Genomic DNA, 19151 nt, shown 5'->3' with positions numbered 1-19151 from the left:
TACCCCACTGATGAAGCATTATTCCCTCTACTTACCCCACTGATGGAAAACTATTCCCCCTTCTGACCCCATTGATGGAGCAGTATTCCCCTTAGTACCCCACTGATGGAGCAGCATTCCCCCTACTACCCTACTGATGAAGCACTATTCCTTCTACTTACCCCACTGATGGTGCACTATTCCCCCTACTGACCCCATTGATGGAGCAGTATTCCCCCTAGTACCCCACTGATGGAGCAGTATTCCCCCTACTACCCCACTGATAGAGCACAATTCCTCCTAATGACCCCACTGATGGAGCACTATTTCCCCTACTGACCCCACTGCTCGAGCACTATTCCCTCTATTCACCCCACTGATGGAGCACCATTCCCTCTACTCACCCCACCAATGGAGCACTAATCCCCCCTAATGACCCCAATGATAGTGCACTATTCCCCCTACTGACCCCATTGATAGAGCAGTATTCCCCCTACTGACCCCACTGATGGAGCACTATTCCCCCTACTGACCCCAATGATAGAGCACTATTCCCCATACTGCCCCTACCTGCCCCTAAATGGATTGAATTTTAGCCAGTCCCTGCTGAACCACCCGATATTCGATCCGTCTATAGCTGGCTTTAAGGTTTTCCTCAGAAAAAGCTAGCTGCCTGGCTGTCACGTGCCCTAAGCAGCTTCTGCAAATTCAATATCACTGGCCAAGAACAAGTAGGCCCATCAGGAGTGCTGAAGTCAGACACAAACAGGCATCAGCGGCCACTTTAACATTTTCCACCGTACAGCTTTATTTTTGCTTCATCTGTGAGGTGCAACTGCTGTCCTATACACAGTGAGATTGTCTTACAGGATTTTATCTGTGGATGGTCTTATTAAGATCTTAAAGGTGACATTTACATCCAGAAGGATATGAAAAGCTGGCACTATTAAAGCTGCTCCTCAACCACGGGAAGTATTCCATGATCTATTTGGAGGCAAAGGTATAAAAGCTTTTGTGTCTTATGAAATCATCTGGCGGGCAGACAGAGCTTAGCATAAATATATCATACACGTTCTAAAGTTTCCATACACAATGAACATTTACATTTGAAACCATGTGCACTCCAGGTGTACAATAATAATACAATAATTTAAACATATGAACATATGCGCACAACTCAAAGTCCTAAATTGTATGGAGAGAAATGGTCTGTCTAGCAGGTAACTGGCACCATTCCCTAGGATAAGTAAACAATATGTAGTGTAATCACGAGTGATAGTGGACAGAAGAGGGTAAATGGGGAAGACATGAATGGGAATAGTTCTACCAGACCTGGATATGGAAATTTGAATGTGCCTCAAGATTCATACACAAAAAATGGGTTACATTTTAAAAGTTTTTGTATTTATTGAGCAAGATACACCATAAATGTTAAAAAAAAAAATGAATACAATCATAATCAAGTATAACAGTGCATGTATTTTACATTTCACATGCTCTAAATATGAACTGCTTGTGGATCAAAGCAGTTCACATTTAGAGCATGTGAAATGTAAAAAAACATGCACTGTTATACATGATTATGATTGTAATTCTTTTTTAACATTTATGGTGTATCTTGTTCAATAAATACAAAAACTTTTAAAATGTAACCCATTTTTGTGTGTGAATCTTGAGGCACATTCAAATCCCCATATCCAGGTCTGGTAGAACTATTCCCATTTATGTCTTCCCCATTTACCTTCTTCTGTCCACTACCACTCCTGATTACACTACATATTGTTTAAGAACTCAAAGTAGTTTTACATTCAAAAAGTGAAGATTTGCTATTTAATAGGAAACATCTAGAAATGTTTATTATGTCCAAGCAGCGCTCTTAAAAAAATTCCTTGTGTTGGGTTCCTCCTGAAAAATGTGCGATTCCTTTGTTTACAGCCGTATATGTAAAATGTGAGAGCCAATGCTGCCTGTGATTGCTAGTCTCATTAGATTTGGTGATGTAACTACTGTGCTGGAAGGCCGGTACTCCACGCATTTCCCTACTTCAGCTTCACTCTGTTGATCTGTGCTTCCACGGTGTGTATGTGAGCCACTAAATCTGCAATGCAGTGTAGTCCTGTGCCTGCTGCTGTTAGTGCTGGCCGGGAAGAAGCCCGCCCACGCTCCAGACAATGGTAGGTAAGAGCTGAAGGTCCTGGGAGCCACACATCAGAACAAGACCCACTGTGCATGAACAAGTGGTAGTCTCAACCTGGACCTCCGCCAGCCCTGCACCCAACACCTTTCACGCTATCCACCAGAGCTTACTCATGGGGATGCATCCACATGAGTGAGCTTCGGTGGGTGGAGTGAAATGCATTGGGGATGTGGCCTGGCAGGGGTCCAGGCTGAGACTGACACTTGTTCACGCTCAGCGGGTCTTGTTCTGATGTACGGCTCCCAGGACCTTCAGCTCTTTTCTACCATCTGTGCTTCCCCAATCTGTCCTCCTGTTACTTGAACATTCCCCCATCAGTATTTAGATCACCATCAGGGGGGCAGATCTGACTTGAGGATGCAAAGCCCTCTCTCTACCAAGATGGCCACCTCCACTCAGAGACACAGTGCAGAACAATGTGTGGTAAGCGTGAAATGGGGAAAGATCAGCAGCAGGGGGATCACAAGCAGCACCAGTGACTAATTTGTTTTCCCTTTCCCAATCTTTCTTTTGGCACAGCTTCCACGGTACAGGTTCTATTGACAACAAAACTATAGTCTGGCCAAGGATAGGCAGCTCTTAGCATAATGCGTAAGTATACTATGCATACTTGCACATTACAACAGACTTACCTTTGTGCTTGTCCTTCCCCTGATTTTACAGTTTGGAGCTGTCCTGTGCTATTCCACCTGCTGCCTTCACCTTCTCTGTCGCTTTTTTCAGGTTTGCTGTTCCATCTCTTTGGTCACTGGACAGCCGCTAAGGATGAAACTCCAGCGCATGCGTGTTGGAGATCCATCTTCCCAGCACCCAACTATTCTTGCCATCTTACAGTTTATGTATGTACTACAAGCAATGTATACAAGCAATAAAAGGAACTGCTAACAGCAAGAAGATTTTTTTTTCCATCCAGAACAGAAATTCAACCACAGATACCCTTTATCAAGGCAAGACAATTTCCACTCACACTCCTATTCCAATGTCCACAGTCCCCATGGCAAGAAGGGAGAGGAAGTTTCTTCAGCAAAGACATGGATAACAATAATAACCTGTCCAAGGTAATCTATACCCTACTCTGTCCAAAAGTTTAAGCTGAAATACAAGTAGATATAGAAGGCAGAAATAATGCAATTCTGTATTAAAGTACAACTAAAGGCCCCACATGACTACCCAAATAAGTACATAATTCTGTTACTATGTGGTGCACAAGCCTTATAAAGTAAACACATTTCACCTTTACCTTCAATGACTGAGCCAATTCCTCTTACATTTGTGTCCCTCACTCCCCTTCTCAGGTACTGCAGCTCACAGTGGGAGGGATTCAGCAACAGAGGCAGTGCTCCCAAGTCAGAAAACAGGCAGGACTAGTTGTGACCAGGTACTGATTGAAAACTACAGGCTTGGGAAACTGCAGTGACAAGGCTGATAGCTACATCCCCTAAAATATGTTTTATCCTAGTGCTGTGCAAGCAGGCACAGTCTAAATTAGAATGGCAACTCTGCTCTGAATTCAGAAGAAATGCAGTATTGTTACTACACCATCAAAGGAAGCTGAACGGGCTTGTGGGTGGGTGCAGCGTGGTTCGGTGGCAATAACTCACACAAGGTCCAAGTTCAATTAGTAGAACTTGTATTGTAGAAACGGCAAAACATTTCACAACAAACCCAGAGGCAGAAGGCCCAACCAGGAACACTCACGAATGCTACCAGCGTGTAGCAGAGCAGGTATCAGCTGAACTGACAGCGTCTGTCTGCAGGGGCAGAATGCAGCATGGCTGCCTCATCCCTGAATGGGAAGATGTCCAAAGAGATTGTGAGCCCTAAGCTTTCCCTTCTTTTTCTTGACAGATGAGTGACCTGTTTCTACACTACCCACACACGAATTGCCTGCCAAACCTGGTAGCCAGGGCCTTAAATAGGCACTACCTGACTCAAGATGGTTGCTAGAGTCACATGGGGCGACAGCATCCAATTGGATAGCTTAACCAGTGATCCTGGAAACCATAAAGCAACCATGTCCCTCTTGACTTTCTCTTCCACTGCTATGCTGCTGCGCTTGAGCGCCACCTGCAGAGGAGAAAGTAGACTGCACCTGCATACAGGCTCAACAAGATTTTGTGGGACTAAGGGAAAATTGTGAGCGCTACAGCACATTTTGCACGTTTTTTTTTTTTTTAATAGGGAGGAGGGCATAGTTATACTTATTACAAGATTAAATGTTAAATGTAATCTTGTAATAAGTAGAACTATGCCCTCCTCCCTATTAAAAAATATATGTACTGCAGCTCTCACAATTTGTGAGTATCTGAATGTGACTACAGCCTCTTGAAATCCCCTGTACAGCAGAACTCAGACCATTAGAGGGTGGAGTAAGACAAAAAGCCAGTCAGTTATGCTGCAGTGCAGTCGGAGAGAGAACAGAGTAACAGAGAGATGAGCTCATTGGTCTGCTGCTACTCCTTTCACTGTGCAGTTACAGGCTGGTTGAGGGACACAACCTGTGTGTGTTAGCAGTAGGAAATAAAAGTCAGCCCTTTAAGACTGGGCTGTGCTGGGTGACAGAGCTGTGTAAATTTCAGAACTTTATGGACAGAAAGAGAAATCCTTTGTCAGGTAATACAGCTCCCTTTTATCTTTGCATTTAGCTGTTTGCCCACAAAAAAAACCCAAAAAGCTTTGCTTAGTATTCCCCAATAGCTAAATGTACATTATTTATTTTCGATGACTGACCCTTAAAGTTAAAAAAAAAAAAAAAAAAAAAAAAAGGTTGATTCTTTTTTTCTCTGGACAGTGAAGAATGTGGGATTGCTTGCTTTACCTTGTAATTAACCCACCCAAATATCTTTTATCTACTTATGACCACTGTACACATCATAAAAATACCACATTTTCTCCAGGAGTTGTACAAAGGAGGTTCGCGTTAAACTACAAACACGTCTTGATTTATGCTGCTCATGTTCTACAAATACTGCCAATGGAACATATGCCTAATGCACCTTATAATACAGGTGTGACGTAAAATGCTGTTCTAACAAAGAAAACTATGCTGCTTAATTGTTCTATCACAGGAATCTCCCTCTGTTTGCTGTGTAAATTGTAGGTGCCATGACAAACGTTGCTTATTTTGAGGAGTGTGTTTGTGAAAAATGGTTAAAGGTTAAAGGAAATCTATGGTCACAGCATACACTTTCATTTTATAACATCAGTATTGTAATAGCAATACACGCCATAGTTATATTTAACAATCTAATACAACCTTACATGAAAAACCTTCTTTCATGTTGAGAGCTCTACCTGTCTGCTAGTTATCTCTTTACACAACTTCCTGGATTCCCAGCATGCTTTGCAACTTCTATTTACTTTCCACATCTAAGGACTACATACCCCATGGTACCCTGCTGCCTGCAAGCAGTGATTCCTATAATGACTCCACCTCCTGAAACTCCTCCTCTCTGCACCTCTGTAGTACAGAAGGCAGGCTAAGTTAAATGTGTGACACAGCAGTGCCTACTCATGGGGCATAGGGAATATGTGTCATAGAATTAAAGGAAATAAATGTGTGGGGATCTTCACAAAGTAAGTTTACAAATGTTAAGATTGTTCAGAGTAATATAAGTAGACTAGAGACAATTTAAATACATTGTGAATATATGTGAATATATTATTTTACATTTTGACCGCTTTTGTTTTTTTTTTCTTTAATCAACTTAAGGGACAGTACTCGCGTTTAATGAGAAGTGTCCCTTGTGCTGGTGGCTACTCTCTTTGCTTGAATTGCCGGTCCTATGACCCCTTGCATGCGCAATTTTCTGGTGCTGCAGGGGTTAATATGAGGCATACATTTTATTCATTCACCTATCCTCCATTCATAGAGTGATCTTGATTGAGGGAAGCTATAGTGCAGCTCCTATGTATAGGGGAGGGGGGTGGAAAGGGCAGGCATAGTTGACAATCTTAATTAGTGCCTGTGACAGGTACAGTGGTTTGTATTAACCTCTACACTCCATTCCAGAAGATTACCTCTGTGGGGTATGTAGGGGCAGGGGCAGAGGACTGAGGATTTAAATGAAGAGAGCAGCCACCAGCACAAGGGACATTTCTAATTCAATTTAAGTACCATCCCTTGTGCTGGTACTTACTTAAGTAGAAGGTAGAAGAGGAAGGTAAAGGTAAAACCGAACTAAGACTATAGTATACAATTTTAAGGAGAAATACGGCATTTTGCACATATAAATCTTATATAAGTTTAAAAAGATAAGTTTTTATTTAATACATACTGTTTGACATATCAGAAAAAAGGTTAAACATCTCCATATGCTATATATAAAAAAGAGACACGTGTGTGTGTGTCAAACAAATCAGGCACAAGCAGGAGGGCGGAGGGTGCTTGAGCACCTGCCCTTTTCCTATTGATGCCCAAAGTGCCCTTTTGTCAAGGCAGACATCCCAAGTCTCCCGCGAGGTGCGGGAGTCTCCCACATTTGGGCTGCAGCTCCCTGACACCCGCAAGTGCCATGCGGCGTCCCGGCTGTCAGCCGTCAGCGTATCCCTGAGTCAGAACAGAACTCCTGTATAGTTCCGGCTTCATCCTGTCACAGGCAGAGTGATATCAAATGCACTCCGCCTGTGAGAGGAGAGATACAGAAAGTGTTGGCTCTGCATGCTTCCTCCAGCGCCGCTCCCCACACTCTGGTGTTGATGTGTCTCAGAGGAGCCAGCATTACCTGCCAGCAGTACCAGCCAACAGTAACCACCAGCAGTACCCACCAGCAGTACCAGCCAGCAGTACCCAGCAGCAGTACCCACCAGCAGTACTCACCAGCAGTACCCACCAGCAGTACCAGCCAGCCAGCAGGACCAGCCAGCAGTACCCACCAGCAGTACCGACCAGCAGGACCATCCAGCAGTAACAGCCAGCAGTACTCACCAGCAGTACCAGCCAGCAGTACCCACCAGCAGTAACCGCCAGCAGGTAAACTGCAGTGCATCCATGTAAAAGCAGCCTTAGGCCCCTTTCACACGATCGGTTTGTACATTAACGTGTGTAAATTGTTGCAATATGTTTTTTAATAGCTAGTTGTGTTCTGTCATAATAAAATGTCATGTCCTTGTTCATACATGTATGAAGAAGGACATGACATTTTCTGGCTGCCTTAGTCACATGTGCTAGGGGTGCAACTAGCCCCCAGCACATAATAGTAAATATCCCAGCATGTGCAGTATTTGTGACCCTTCCATTTTTTCTGCCCTATCAATACAGAAACATCCGTATCGATACGCGTATCAGGAAGGAATTCATCACGATACATTGCTGTATTAATATTTTGAGCGCAGCCCTATTTAAAGCCCTGTTCCATGTGCCCCTTTTATACTTTGAGCACTTGCCCCTTTAAAGGTCCTGCACGGCCCTGATACAAATAGAGATCATACAGTAACATACATAGAGTATGATCTCTATATGTTTGACACATACACACGTGTCTCTTTTTTAAATATAGCATATGGAGATTTTTAACCTTTTTTTCTGATATGTCAAACAGTATGTGTTAAATAAAAACATATCTTTTTAAACTCATACAAGATTTATGTGTGCAATATGCTATGGTATACCCTTGGGAACCACCGTCTAAAAAGCCCATCTGCTTATTTCTCCCTGTATTTCCATGTTTTTCGGGCTGGTGTTCCCATGAGGTTTTTTTGTCCTTCTAGACAAAGTGGCCCTACTGCTCACTATAACCGCACTTTACATATTATCCAATTTTCCTATTCAATTTCCTTTATATTTACCCTCAACTATCTAGTGCAAAGGCCTGCCTGATTGCAAACAAATTCAAAGTGTTTAGGTTTGACCTTCTATTATACCTCCTATTTTATGGTTTCAGTAAATTTAAAGGAAAATTGTACGACAAAATTCTATAATGTATGGCCAGCCTAAGTCTAAACCTACCCTCAGCCATATTCTAAGCCTAACCTATCTAGCCCTGTAAAGAAAAAATCGCTATATTTATCTGTTCTGCAGCGGTCCTGATCTGGTCCCAGCATCAGCCGACAGTGGCGGCTTCAGTTTGTAGGAAAGGCACCTGACAATGGAAGCCCCATTGTAAATCTATGGGTGACGTCAATTCCCAGACATTTCCTAGCCATTGTCGGCTGTCTCCAGCACACAGATGGTACCGCTGGAGACCGGACCAGATCAACTTCATAACTGGTAGGTAACTATACAAGGTTAAAAAGATTAGGCTTAGAATGTGGCTGAGAGCAGATTTAGAATAAATTCGGTTGTGTCTTTACTTCCACTTTAAGCTTTAAAGTGGAACTATGTGCAAAATGTAGAAAATACCACATATATACATACAGTGGATTTATAAAGTCTACACACCCCTGTTAAAATGTCCGGTTTCTGTGATGTAAAAAAATTAGACAAAGATAAATCATTTCCGGAACTTTTTCTAACTTTAATGTGACCTATAAACTGTACAACAGTTTATAGGTCACTGAAAAACAACCCTCCTGCATAATCCCCCCTCCACCAAATGATTTGGACCAGTGCACAATGCAAGGACCATAAAGACATGAATGAGCAAGTTTGGGGTGGAGGAACTTGACTGGCCTGTACAGAGTCCTGACCTCAACCCGATAGAACTTCTTAGGGATGAATTAGCGTGGAGACTGCAAACCAGGCCTTCTTGCCCAACATCAATGCCTGACCTCACAAATGGGCTTCTGGAAGAATGGTCAAACATTCCCATAGACATACTCCTTAACCTTGTGCACAGCCTTCCCAGAAGAGTTGAAGCTGTTATAGCTGCAAAGGGTGGGCCAACTCAATATTGAACCCTACGGACTAAGACTGGGATGCCATTAAAGTTTATGTGCATGTAAAGGAAGGCGTCCCAATACTTTCGATAATATAGTGTATATTTATATATTATTCAACTCTTGCTGCTGTGTGATTTTCATAAAGAATGAACAGCACTATTGCCCTGCTAAAAGAATTGGAAAAATAACAGACCTACTGACAGGATCAACAGGTAATAAAACTATGTTACAGGATGGGACTCAGTAATGGCACTTTTCCACTGCAAGTACCGGCTCGGCACCACTTGGCACTGCTTGGCCCGGTTTGGTTTTCCACTGCATGGTACCGCATGGTACGGTGTTGGAACAGTTCGGTACGGTTTGGTACGGTTTGCTTTTCCACTAAAGTAGTACTAAAGAAAGTGGGTGGGATAACAACGATTCACTGACCAATCAGTGGCTAGTAGTGACAAACAGTCAAGGCTGCATGCAAAGGATTGTGGGATATGGTACCGGTACGGCCCTCTTGGAACCACAACTGAGGTGGTACTGTTTAAGTGAGCCGTACCGTTCGGTTCCATGTAATGGAAAAGCGCTGCTGTACCGTACCGTACCGAACCGTTCCAACACCGTACCATGCGGTACCATGCAGTGGAAAAGCACAAAAGTGAGCCTAACCGTTCGGTTCCATGCAGTGGAAAAGCATCTTAAGTGACTCTGAACAAGTATGCATCCAGTGAAGTGCACATTTATGTACTTGTGACTCAGTGACTTACCTAGTAGTGAAGGAAGGCTAAGGAGGTTATACCCGAGAGTTGGATTTTTAAAGCCTCCATTTTTACAGTATTTCATTCAGGCTGCATAACTAGTAATTGATGTTGGGGTATATTTTATTTATTTTTTTCAATATGTTTCATTAAAGTTTTCAACATCAGTTTTCCATAACACAAATAATTTGGAGTCATAAAGTGACATAATACAGAAATACAGGACAGGCTAAAGCAGAATGTTTCTAGAAAGTGTACACATGGTGTGGTGTACAATTAATGTTCTGGCATGCTGCAGACTTTGCTAAAATGGCCTGTGATTGCAGCACTCTGGAGAGTCGGACCACTGCTTAGCACAAAACACTGTAGTCTGGGTCCCCAACGGTCTAACACCCCGCAGAACAGTGCTCCAATTAAGCACTCATGGTTTCTAAGCAGCACTGTTGCTTGGAGCACTGTGTAGGGGTGTGTCGGACCACCGGAGACAAAGACCGCTGTGCTCTGTTTTGGAAGGGGTTCGGATCTCTAGCATGCTGCTGGCACAGGGCATTTTGACCCCTAGCTGTGGCATGCTAGTACAGTAAAAAAAATAAATAGAAAATGCCCACATCTATAACTGTTAATGCAGTCTGACTGCGTATCAGTAACAAAAAGGGATGTTTCCATCTGGCTTTCAAAACAAATGTCTAGATCAGTAGAATTTTTGCAAGCATTGGTTTTGTACTTAAAATGGGCAACCTTCCTTGCAATAAGAAACATATCTTCTATGAAAAATGTAATAAATATGTGCAAATCTGTTACATACAGCCCACATAATTTTGTTTTCTCATTATGTTTGACGATTAGATCTCTATTCCCAAAAGAGCAATTAGTAAAACAGGGAGCTGATGAGATTTCTATCATGTAAACACTGTGACAACACATAGAGAGCCATTATACTATTTCTGGTAAAGGATGTTTACATATCATTAGGAAACCATGCTACTTGACTAATCAGAGTCTTATTAACTCCCAAGTATCCAGAAAATAAGCTTCCTTTCTGGGAAACAAAATATAGAAACACAGTAAATCTTCCTACAGACTTTAGAGGACATTCGATTATGCAGATATGATTTGACCTCTATCAGGACTATTGTAAAGTGTCACAAAGTGCTTAGCTAACCTTACAAGTAACTTCTATGGAAAGGGAAGGGAATGGGAAGAAGTAATGATTGGGACAGTATTTTTCATGTTTCCCAGATGCTAGTACAATGACTAGCTGACGGATTCAGGGGCAACGCAAAGACATGGAATTGGCAAACTACTCACAGCTCCTGGGTTGGTGAAGTGGTGGCCAGTCCTAAGAAGGCTGTAGCATTTGAGAAGATGGTGGGAGGGGTGGTCTGAGGTCTGACATTTTGGTGACTTAAAGCGGAGTTCCACCCAGGGGATACTTTTTTTAATAAAAATACCCCCGGAACAGTCAGGGCTAGTACATTCCACAATGGCTAGCCTCTGATCTGTCCCGGGTTTCACTTACCTTTTAGGAGAAATACTTACCTTGAAAAAGTATTCTCCAGCGCTGCCATCTCAGGTGTGGGCAGCTTGAAGCCAGCGCGATCCTCTTCTGCGTCCTCTTCCTTCTTCTTCGGTCCCACGATGCACTGCACCGGCCCCGCCGTCACTTCCGGTGTGTGCGCGTCATCCCTCCACAACTTCTGGGCATGCCCAGAAGCTGTTTAGAAGGGAATGACGCGCGCGCACCGGAACTGACATCGGGGCCGGTGCAGGCGCATTGATTCCTGGGAGCGATGACGTTCAGCTCCCAGGAATCATTGCAAAAGCAAGGAAGTGACGAATCGCCGTGGCCGCCGAGGGGAGGAAGAAGGAAGTAAGGTAAGTATATTTTCTCTACAAGGTAAGTAAAAAAAAAAATTGCGATTATCCATTTGTTTTTCAGGTGACCCGGAGCGAGAAGATGGAGGTAAGTATAAATTTAGGGTGGAACTCCACTAGACGTTAGATAACAATCTCCTGATCTAACTGTTTCCAGACAGTTTAGGAAACAATCGAATTGCAGGCATCTGCAGCCAAGGCTAGCCAAGACTCACAATTGTTTCCTCTCCTCTAACCCAGCACTGTTGGGGTCTTCTGCCTGTTTCCTACTCCACTCTTCATAGACAAAAACAAGAATGTTTTTCCTGGTGCGACCATTGGTGCTCAAGGATTTGTTAGACATTGCCAATACCAGAGTGGCTGTACATGCAAGCATCTTCTGGTGTCCTTGGTCAATATAAAATGTATTTATAACCAAAATTTTGTTTTTTGTTTTGACCCCTCTCCCCCTATACGTTTACTGTATGCTGTGTGTGTCCCAGTGGGAAGGTTTCCTTTGATTTCCTTCCTAAAACACAACAGGAAGTAACAGGAAGTCATTACAAAGTGAGGGGAGTTCCTTTATTGACATTACCTAAACAGGTGTCCCTACTGGGAAATTGTTCTTGGATTATTTTTATGTTTTGGTTACAATTATCACCAGGAAAAGTACAAAGGGTGAATCTACCTATACATTATACATATACTATATATGGCTATATACACATTTTAATTTGCAGAGAAAAGTGTGTGTATGTGTGGTGCGTATTTGGGAAGGTGAGGGGGTTATGGAGGTTTATCTTTTGCTAATGCACTTATCCCAGACTAATGCTGGCCATACACTATACGAAAAATCATCCGGAATTCAATCATTTGGACAGTTCGTTCGTTTTTTGGGCAATTAATGGGCACAAATCGGTGATCGGTTGTGACGTTTTTAAGCCGAAAAAACTAAGGACATGTTTAGAAATTTTCTGCCGAATGAGCAATAAATTGAAAGGTTAGCATGTTTCTCGTCCAAACTGTTTTCACTAGCTAAATGTGAAAAAACATACAAAAAAATGTTTAATTTATGTCCATTGAACGACTTATCGGTCATTACATGATGGCATATTGTTTGCTCTCACGGCCGAGTGTTAATTTTTTTCGAAAATTAGTTTGAACAATTTTTCGTATAGTGTATGGCCAGAATTTACTCGGCTATGATCCAAACAAAACACCAGGAAAGTCTGACCTCCCTAGTGGAGGGCCTTTGTAGCTCTGCTTAGGTCGAAGTTTAGGCATGCCAAAGATAAAAGGTCTGCAAACGGGATGTACAGAGTTTGAGTGCCCATTCACACTACCGCGACTTGTCAGGCGACTGGTCAGCCTGACAAGTCGCGGTCCATGCAGTGCTACGGGAACCGTTCTAATAGGAGCGACTCAAGTCGCTCCGACTTAGAAAATAGTTCCTTTACTACTTCGAGGCGACTTGCATTGACATTCATTATATGAAGTCCGTGCAAGTCGTGCCGAAGTCGCGGTGCACGCGACTTCACAGGTCTTCCCTGAAGTCGTGCCGCGGTCGAGTGAACCGACACTTAGAGCTTTTATTTACCTAAATTGTCAAAACAAGTTGCCATGTGTTTTTTTTTTTTTTTTTTAAGGCTTGGGTAAACAAAACAACTAAAACTCTTTGCATCCAGTCTTCAGACCTTTCATGTTTTATATTTCAACCCTAATAAAGTTGCAGTCTTTGCAGTCTTCCTACCTTTACATGGATGACAATGCTTTACATTAGATTTCTAAGCACCTGACATTCACCGGCAGAGAGACTTCTAAGGAAGAAACATCTGAAATTGCTTATTTGGGACTTCAAAGTAGTGGACCTGCAGAGCTTACGCACGGAAAGGAATGAAATCTGCATCTCTTTCGACTTAACTTCACCCACTGAGAAGAATTAAACTTAGGAGAAGTAACATTTCACTACATTAACTAAAACGTTTCTTTTTTATGCCTGTTTACATTTTGGTCAATCTATGGCTTCTTAAAATCATTTATTTCTAAACATAAATAATTCCAGAATACACAAGTCAGACAACAGGAAACCTTCTTTTTACATAAAATGTAATGATTGTATGCATGTAACAATGACTTACGTATCTTTCTTGAATGCTGAACAGTAGACACCACCGTGGTACTGGGCACAATTTTCCACTCAAGGTCATTTTGTTCGGTCTTGGTAGGAATTGGATCGATCCTTAAGGTAGCTTCAGTCACTTTGGTTCCTCCATCCCCATTGTTATCTCTTTTTTCTGTGAAACCATTTGTTGACTCCTCAGGTTCTTCTTCAACTACAGCCCAATGGGCTGTAGTTATCTCTACAATTTCATCACTGTCACACTCCTTTGCCTTGTCATTGTTGGTATTTTCTTCCCTCACGCAATCATCTGGTGCAGCATTCCAGGTTCCATTTTCCATATCTACGTTCTGATCAATGAAACCAAAAGATGGTCCATGTCCAACTGTAGATCCATTCTGTGGAATTGTGCTGGACTTCAACATCATGGCTTCTTTGTAAGAAAAGACCGTCACTTGCAACAACAGATGATGAATTTTAAATTAAAAGCTAGTCATCCTCTAGAAGGTTTAATTGGAAAAACTGAGTATACAACTTTCCCTCATGGAACTACAGCTGGTGTATTCTATGATATTCTTTGTATGATCAAAAACATCTCTATTAAGCAAAGTTTTTTTTTTTTTAAAGCCTCTGTTTGCCACCTGACAGGTTACTTCATACTTTCCGTAGAAAAATAATAAGGTCTGCACTTTTATAATATCACTGATAGCAACTTTTAATAGAATCCAATGTTTTTCTTTCTGCAGGGAAGGCAGATGGAGTGTGATCAAATAGGCACTTCCCCAAAAGAAACATGGAACAAAAAACAGCACCGTGTACAGTATATGCAGGAATTGTCCCTACTGTACAGAGGTTCCTGTGGGTTCAATGATAATGGTTCTCTTGGCTTATTCCTCTTGAATTTTCACAGATTTTCCTTTCCTGTCTCCTAAAATGACACAGAAAAAAAAATGTGATCAGATTTGTTGCTATAAACAACTAGGAAATATTTACTATTATATATTATACTGTATATATGTATATATATATATATACAGTATATATATATATATATATATATATATATATATTATGTAGTAGGAGTGCAAATAGGAAAAGTTGAAGTGTATTCTGCAACTGGCACAAAAAGGTATTTTACGGGCTAAATTAATATGAAGTATTCTGTTTGTTTGAAACAAGTACAGGAGGTCCCCGGGTTACAAACATCCGACTTACAAACAACTCCTACTTACAAACGGAGGGAGACAACAGGAAGTGAGAGAAAATCTCCCCATAGGAAGGGAAATTCACTCCTGTAAGAGTTCTCATGGGAAAAAGGTATCTCCACTGAAGCTTTATCACTAATCCTTGTTTCCACAACAACCCAAAATTTTCAAAATCCAGTTGTCATAGGAACAGAAAGGGAGGTGAAATCTTGAGAACAGGGGTACAGACAGCAAGACAAATGGTACAGGGGTTTTACCCCCTCCCTATGCTATCCAAAAAACATAAAAAATATTCTTTTGGTTGGAGCTACACTTAAAAAATTTACCTGTTCCGACTTACAAACAAATTTGACTTATGAATAAACCTACAGTCCCTATCTTGTTTGTAACCTGGGGACCACCTGTACTCAACTGAGATACAAAATAATAAAAAAAAAAAACTCAAGAAAATGTGTTTACTTTAAAGCACATCAGCCAGCCCATTTAACCACTTGCCGACTGCCGCACGACTATTTACGTCGGCAGTCAGCCCCTCACAGGCAGAGTGACGTAGATCTATGTCGCTAGCCTGTGAGGGTCTAGGGAGCGAGCGCGCACCCACGGAGGCGCGCTCCCGCGTGGTCACGGACCCCCCCGCGCGTGTGACTGGCGGACCCGATGTCCGCCGGTCACTCGGCGATCGTCGCTGCAGAGGGAGAAAGTAAACAAGCCGCCTGTCCTTCTCCCCTGTGTAGAAACAGTGATCATACAGTTCTACTATGTAGGACCGTTGATCACTGTTCCTACAGCTCAAGCCACAGCCAATCACAGTTAGAATCACGCCCCTAGGGACACACATAACCCCTCCCTCTCAAAAAAAGTTAACCCCTTCACTGCCAGTGTAATTTTACAGTAACAGTGCTTATGTATAGCACTGATTACTGTAGAAATGTCACTGGTAACCCCAAAAGTGTCAAAAATGTCAGTCAAGGGTCCGATCTGTCCGCTGCAATGTCGCAGTACTGCAAAAAAAATCGCAGATCGCCGCCATTACGTGTTAAAAAAAAAAAACAACAAAAATGGCAAAAATCTTTCCCTTTGTTAGTAAACGCAATAACTTTTGCGCAAACCAATCAAAATACGCTTTTTTCAATTTTTTTTGCCAAACATATGTAGCATAAAACAAATTGGCCGAAAATGTAAAAAAATTTAGATTTTTACATTTTTTTTGGGGAATTTCATATAAAAAAATGTGAAAAATATTGCTATTTTTGCAAAATTGACGCTCTTTTTTTGTTTATAGCGCATGATTAAAAAATCGCACAGGTGATCAAATACCACCAAAAGAAAGCTCTGTTTGTGGGAAAAAAAGGACGTCAAATTCGTTTAGGTACAGTGTCGCACGACCGCGCAATTGTCCTTTAAAGTCACGCAGTACCGAATCGCAAAATAGGCCCTGGTCAGGAAGGGGGTAAAATCTTCCGGGGCTTAAGTGGTTAATGGCTTAAAGAGCACCGCAAGATGCCAGTTATTACCTTTGTTGGCCAGAAAAGCCTCTCTGAAACAGGTTTCACTTGGGTAATAGGGGCTTGACTTCTCTGACATCAGGACTATGCTTCATCAATAGATAACCTCAAATGAGAATTCCCTTACAGGTTATTGAGATACTTGACTAGGGTATAAAAGATGATTTTGTCTCCATAAACTGCTTGACCATAGTTGGAGTTTAATGGCCAAAGCAGCCTTTTATTAAACCAAATTGCATAAATACCATACATAACCCATACCAGCAACAGTAAGTACATTCTGAAATTTTGAGCCCCAAGGTCCTTGTAGGCACCACTACTTCACGTACCTGCTTGACCAAACTTAGGCCTCCAGCCGCAAACACCGACTCGGAGACAACACCACTATTAGCAGATACAACCCAGACAAAACCACAGGGAGCCGTACCCAAGACGGGTCCCTACCAATTTCCATTTATCAAATAAAGCACATACAAGGACCTTGTACCCCGCCAGCTGCCTTGACATACCACCCAGGAAAACAGCCCAAAAGTACCCAAGAACGTAACCACCAAACAAAAGGGGAGGGAGGGTGGGAAGTTGTTCCGACGTTGTCTCTCTCCAGATTGAAGACCTCTCCAGGACCCTCCTACTGTTTGACCCCTAAAGCCCCACCTGTTCCCTACGCTCCACCAATCCTGTAAGTGTCTCCTTTACTATTTCCATTAAACCCTCCTTAAATTATTACTCCAAACCCCCTTTTAACCCTGTCATGTCGGCCCTCCGCTAGGTTTTTCTTCCCTTACTCCGGGCCTTGCTTGACTAGGGTATAAAAGATGATTTTGTCTCCATAAACTGCTTGACCAAAACTCCCCCTTATTTCTTTACCCAAGTAAAACACTAGACACCATAGTTGGAGTTTAATGGCCAAAGCAGCCTTTTATTAAACCAAATTGCATAAATACCATACATAACCCATACCAGCAACAGTAAGTACATTCTGAAATTTTGAGCCCCAAGGTCCTTGTAGGCACCACTACTTCACGTACCTGCTTGACCAAACTTAGGCCTCCAGCCGCAAACACCGACTCGGAGACAACACCACTATTAGCAGATACAACCCAGACAAAACCACAGGGAGCCGTACCCAAGACGGGTCCCTACCAATTTCCATTTATCAAATAAAGCACATACAAGGACCTTGTACCCCGCCACCGGCGCACAAACATGACACCTCGTGTTTGAGCGCTCCACCACACCCACAGAGCCCTCTGCTCGTTATCCTCCACTCCTCAATACACAATGTGAACACCATCACCACATAATTACTGTCAGGTGTCCCACTCCAACTCCCGGGTCTGACCCCCAGACCACCCACACTCACCACGATAACCGACTCCGAAGAGATTCACCCGAACCCTTTGCAACTATCACCAAGAGAGCCATACCCATTGGGTATGTGCTACCATCTCCGACCATGAAAGAAAGGGAGCAGGGAAGGAGAAACAGGGAAGGAGAAACAAAGAAGTAGCAAATCCAGTGGAAGACCCCCATCAGCTCCGACATGGAGAAAAGACCCCCAACATAGTCCCCCTCAGGTACCGGTGACCTGTCAGCAGCTCCGGTGAGGCACCGGAATTGGTGAAAGCTCCCCCACCACATGGCCACATGACCCCCCAGGCACTCCCGTACGGCCAACATTACCTCTTAAAAGGAGAAAACGGCCGGTACGGCCTGTTATGAAACGAAACCTGAACCTGCTGATACCGAAAACAGTCAAACCAATCCCGGCAAACGAATGGTTGCAGATTCTAATTGATATCACCTGCCACAACTCTGGGGCATGCGGTACCAATAAAGTAGATCCTGGCCCCCAGACACGAAACACCGCCCCGAGGACGATTCTAACCGACCGCAGGCCCCTACTACCTTGTGCAACCCGGTAGGTCTGGACCGAACCAGACCAACCATAGGACTCCATGCCTGAGATGAGGCCCCACCACGAGTTCGGTCGCCACTATATTCCGGACCCCCGTCAAGGACCCCAACTGCCAAAGCAGCACCGGTATGAAACCTACCACCTGTCTTAAGGTGCACACCGCCATCAATCCGCACCTACCAATGCAGAGAACCCAGCTATGTATAACCCCCGCCGCACAGACACTACCAGGCCCCCCAAAACAAAGGAATGCCCCATGAAACAGAGAAACCAAAAAAGGGGGGGGGGGTCGGGCTGGCCCGTAAACAAAATAACCAAAAGAAACCATACCCGACTAGTCGGTTGCACACAACCGAGCAACCAAGAAACAAGGTATACCGAAACAAAAGAAACTCTCCCCGTCCAAAAGTAACCCAGTTAGGGGCAGCTCCACAACCAGGGATCCAAGGACTGCCGCCTATCGAAAAGTAACATAGATAGGGGCAGCTCCCTGACCAGTGATCCAAGGACTGCCGTCTATGAACAGAAGCAAAATCAAGCTGCAGCCGTGATGCCCCACATAAAGCTATTGAGCGCAGCAGCCACGGCACAACACCCCAAGGTCAGAAAAGACCAAACACTACGGCCATGCCACAGGCCACAATTCAACAAAAGCAAAAAGGGGGGGGGGGGGTCCCACTAAAATGCACATAACAAAGAGGTAACCCCCAACGTAGGCGGGCATCAAAACCCAAAACCGTACCAAACTCGCCCGCAACTCGCGTCCCCCTTGTAAAACCCAGTAGACCCTAAGGCCAAAAGCACCAGGG

At 43.2% G+C, this 19151-nt stretch overlaps 1 protein-coding gene across 1 annotated transcript in view; it reads right to left on the bottom strand.

Annotated features, from left to right (window-relative positions):
• The window catches only part of SYNPO (synaptopodin), a 179846-nt gene that overhangs the window by 107789 nt on the left and 52906 nt on the right, over positions 1-19151 (bottom strand). Inside the window, exon 2 of the mRNA XM_082254538.1 lies at positions 13734-14642. Within this exon, the coding sequence (XP_082110664.1) occupies positions 13734-14142 (409 nt within the window). The 5' untranslated portion in view covers positions 14143-14642. The remainder of the gene's footprint in view (positions 1-13733; positions 14643-19151) is intronic.

Source organism: Pelophylax lessonae (genome assembly GCF_965119305.1).
Source record: "Pelophylax lessonae genome assembly, chromosome: 4".
Lineage (NCBI taxonomy): Eukaryota > Metazoa > Chordata > Amphibia > Anura > Ranidae > Pelophylax > Pelophylax lessonae.
Note: the sequence above shows the minus strand (reverse complement) of the source record. Positions and strands in the feature narration are given on the sequence as shown.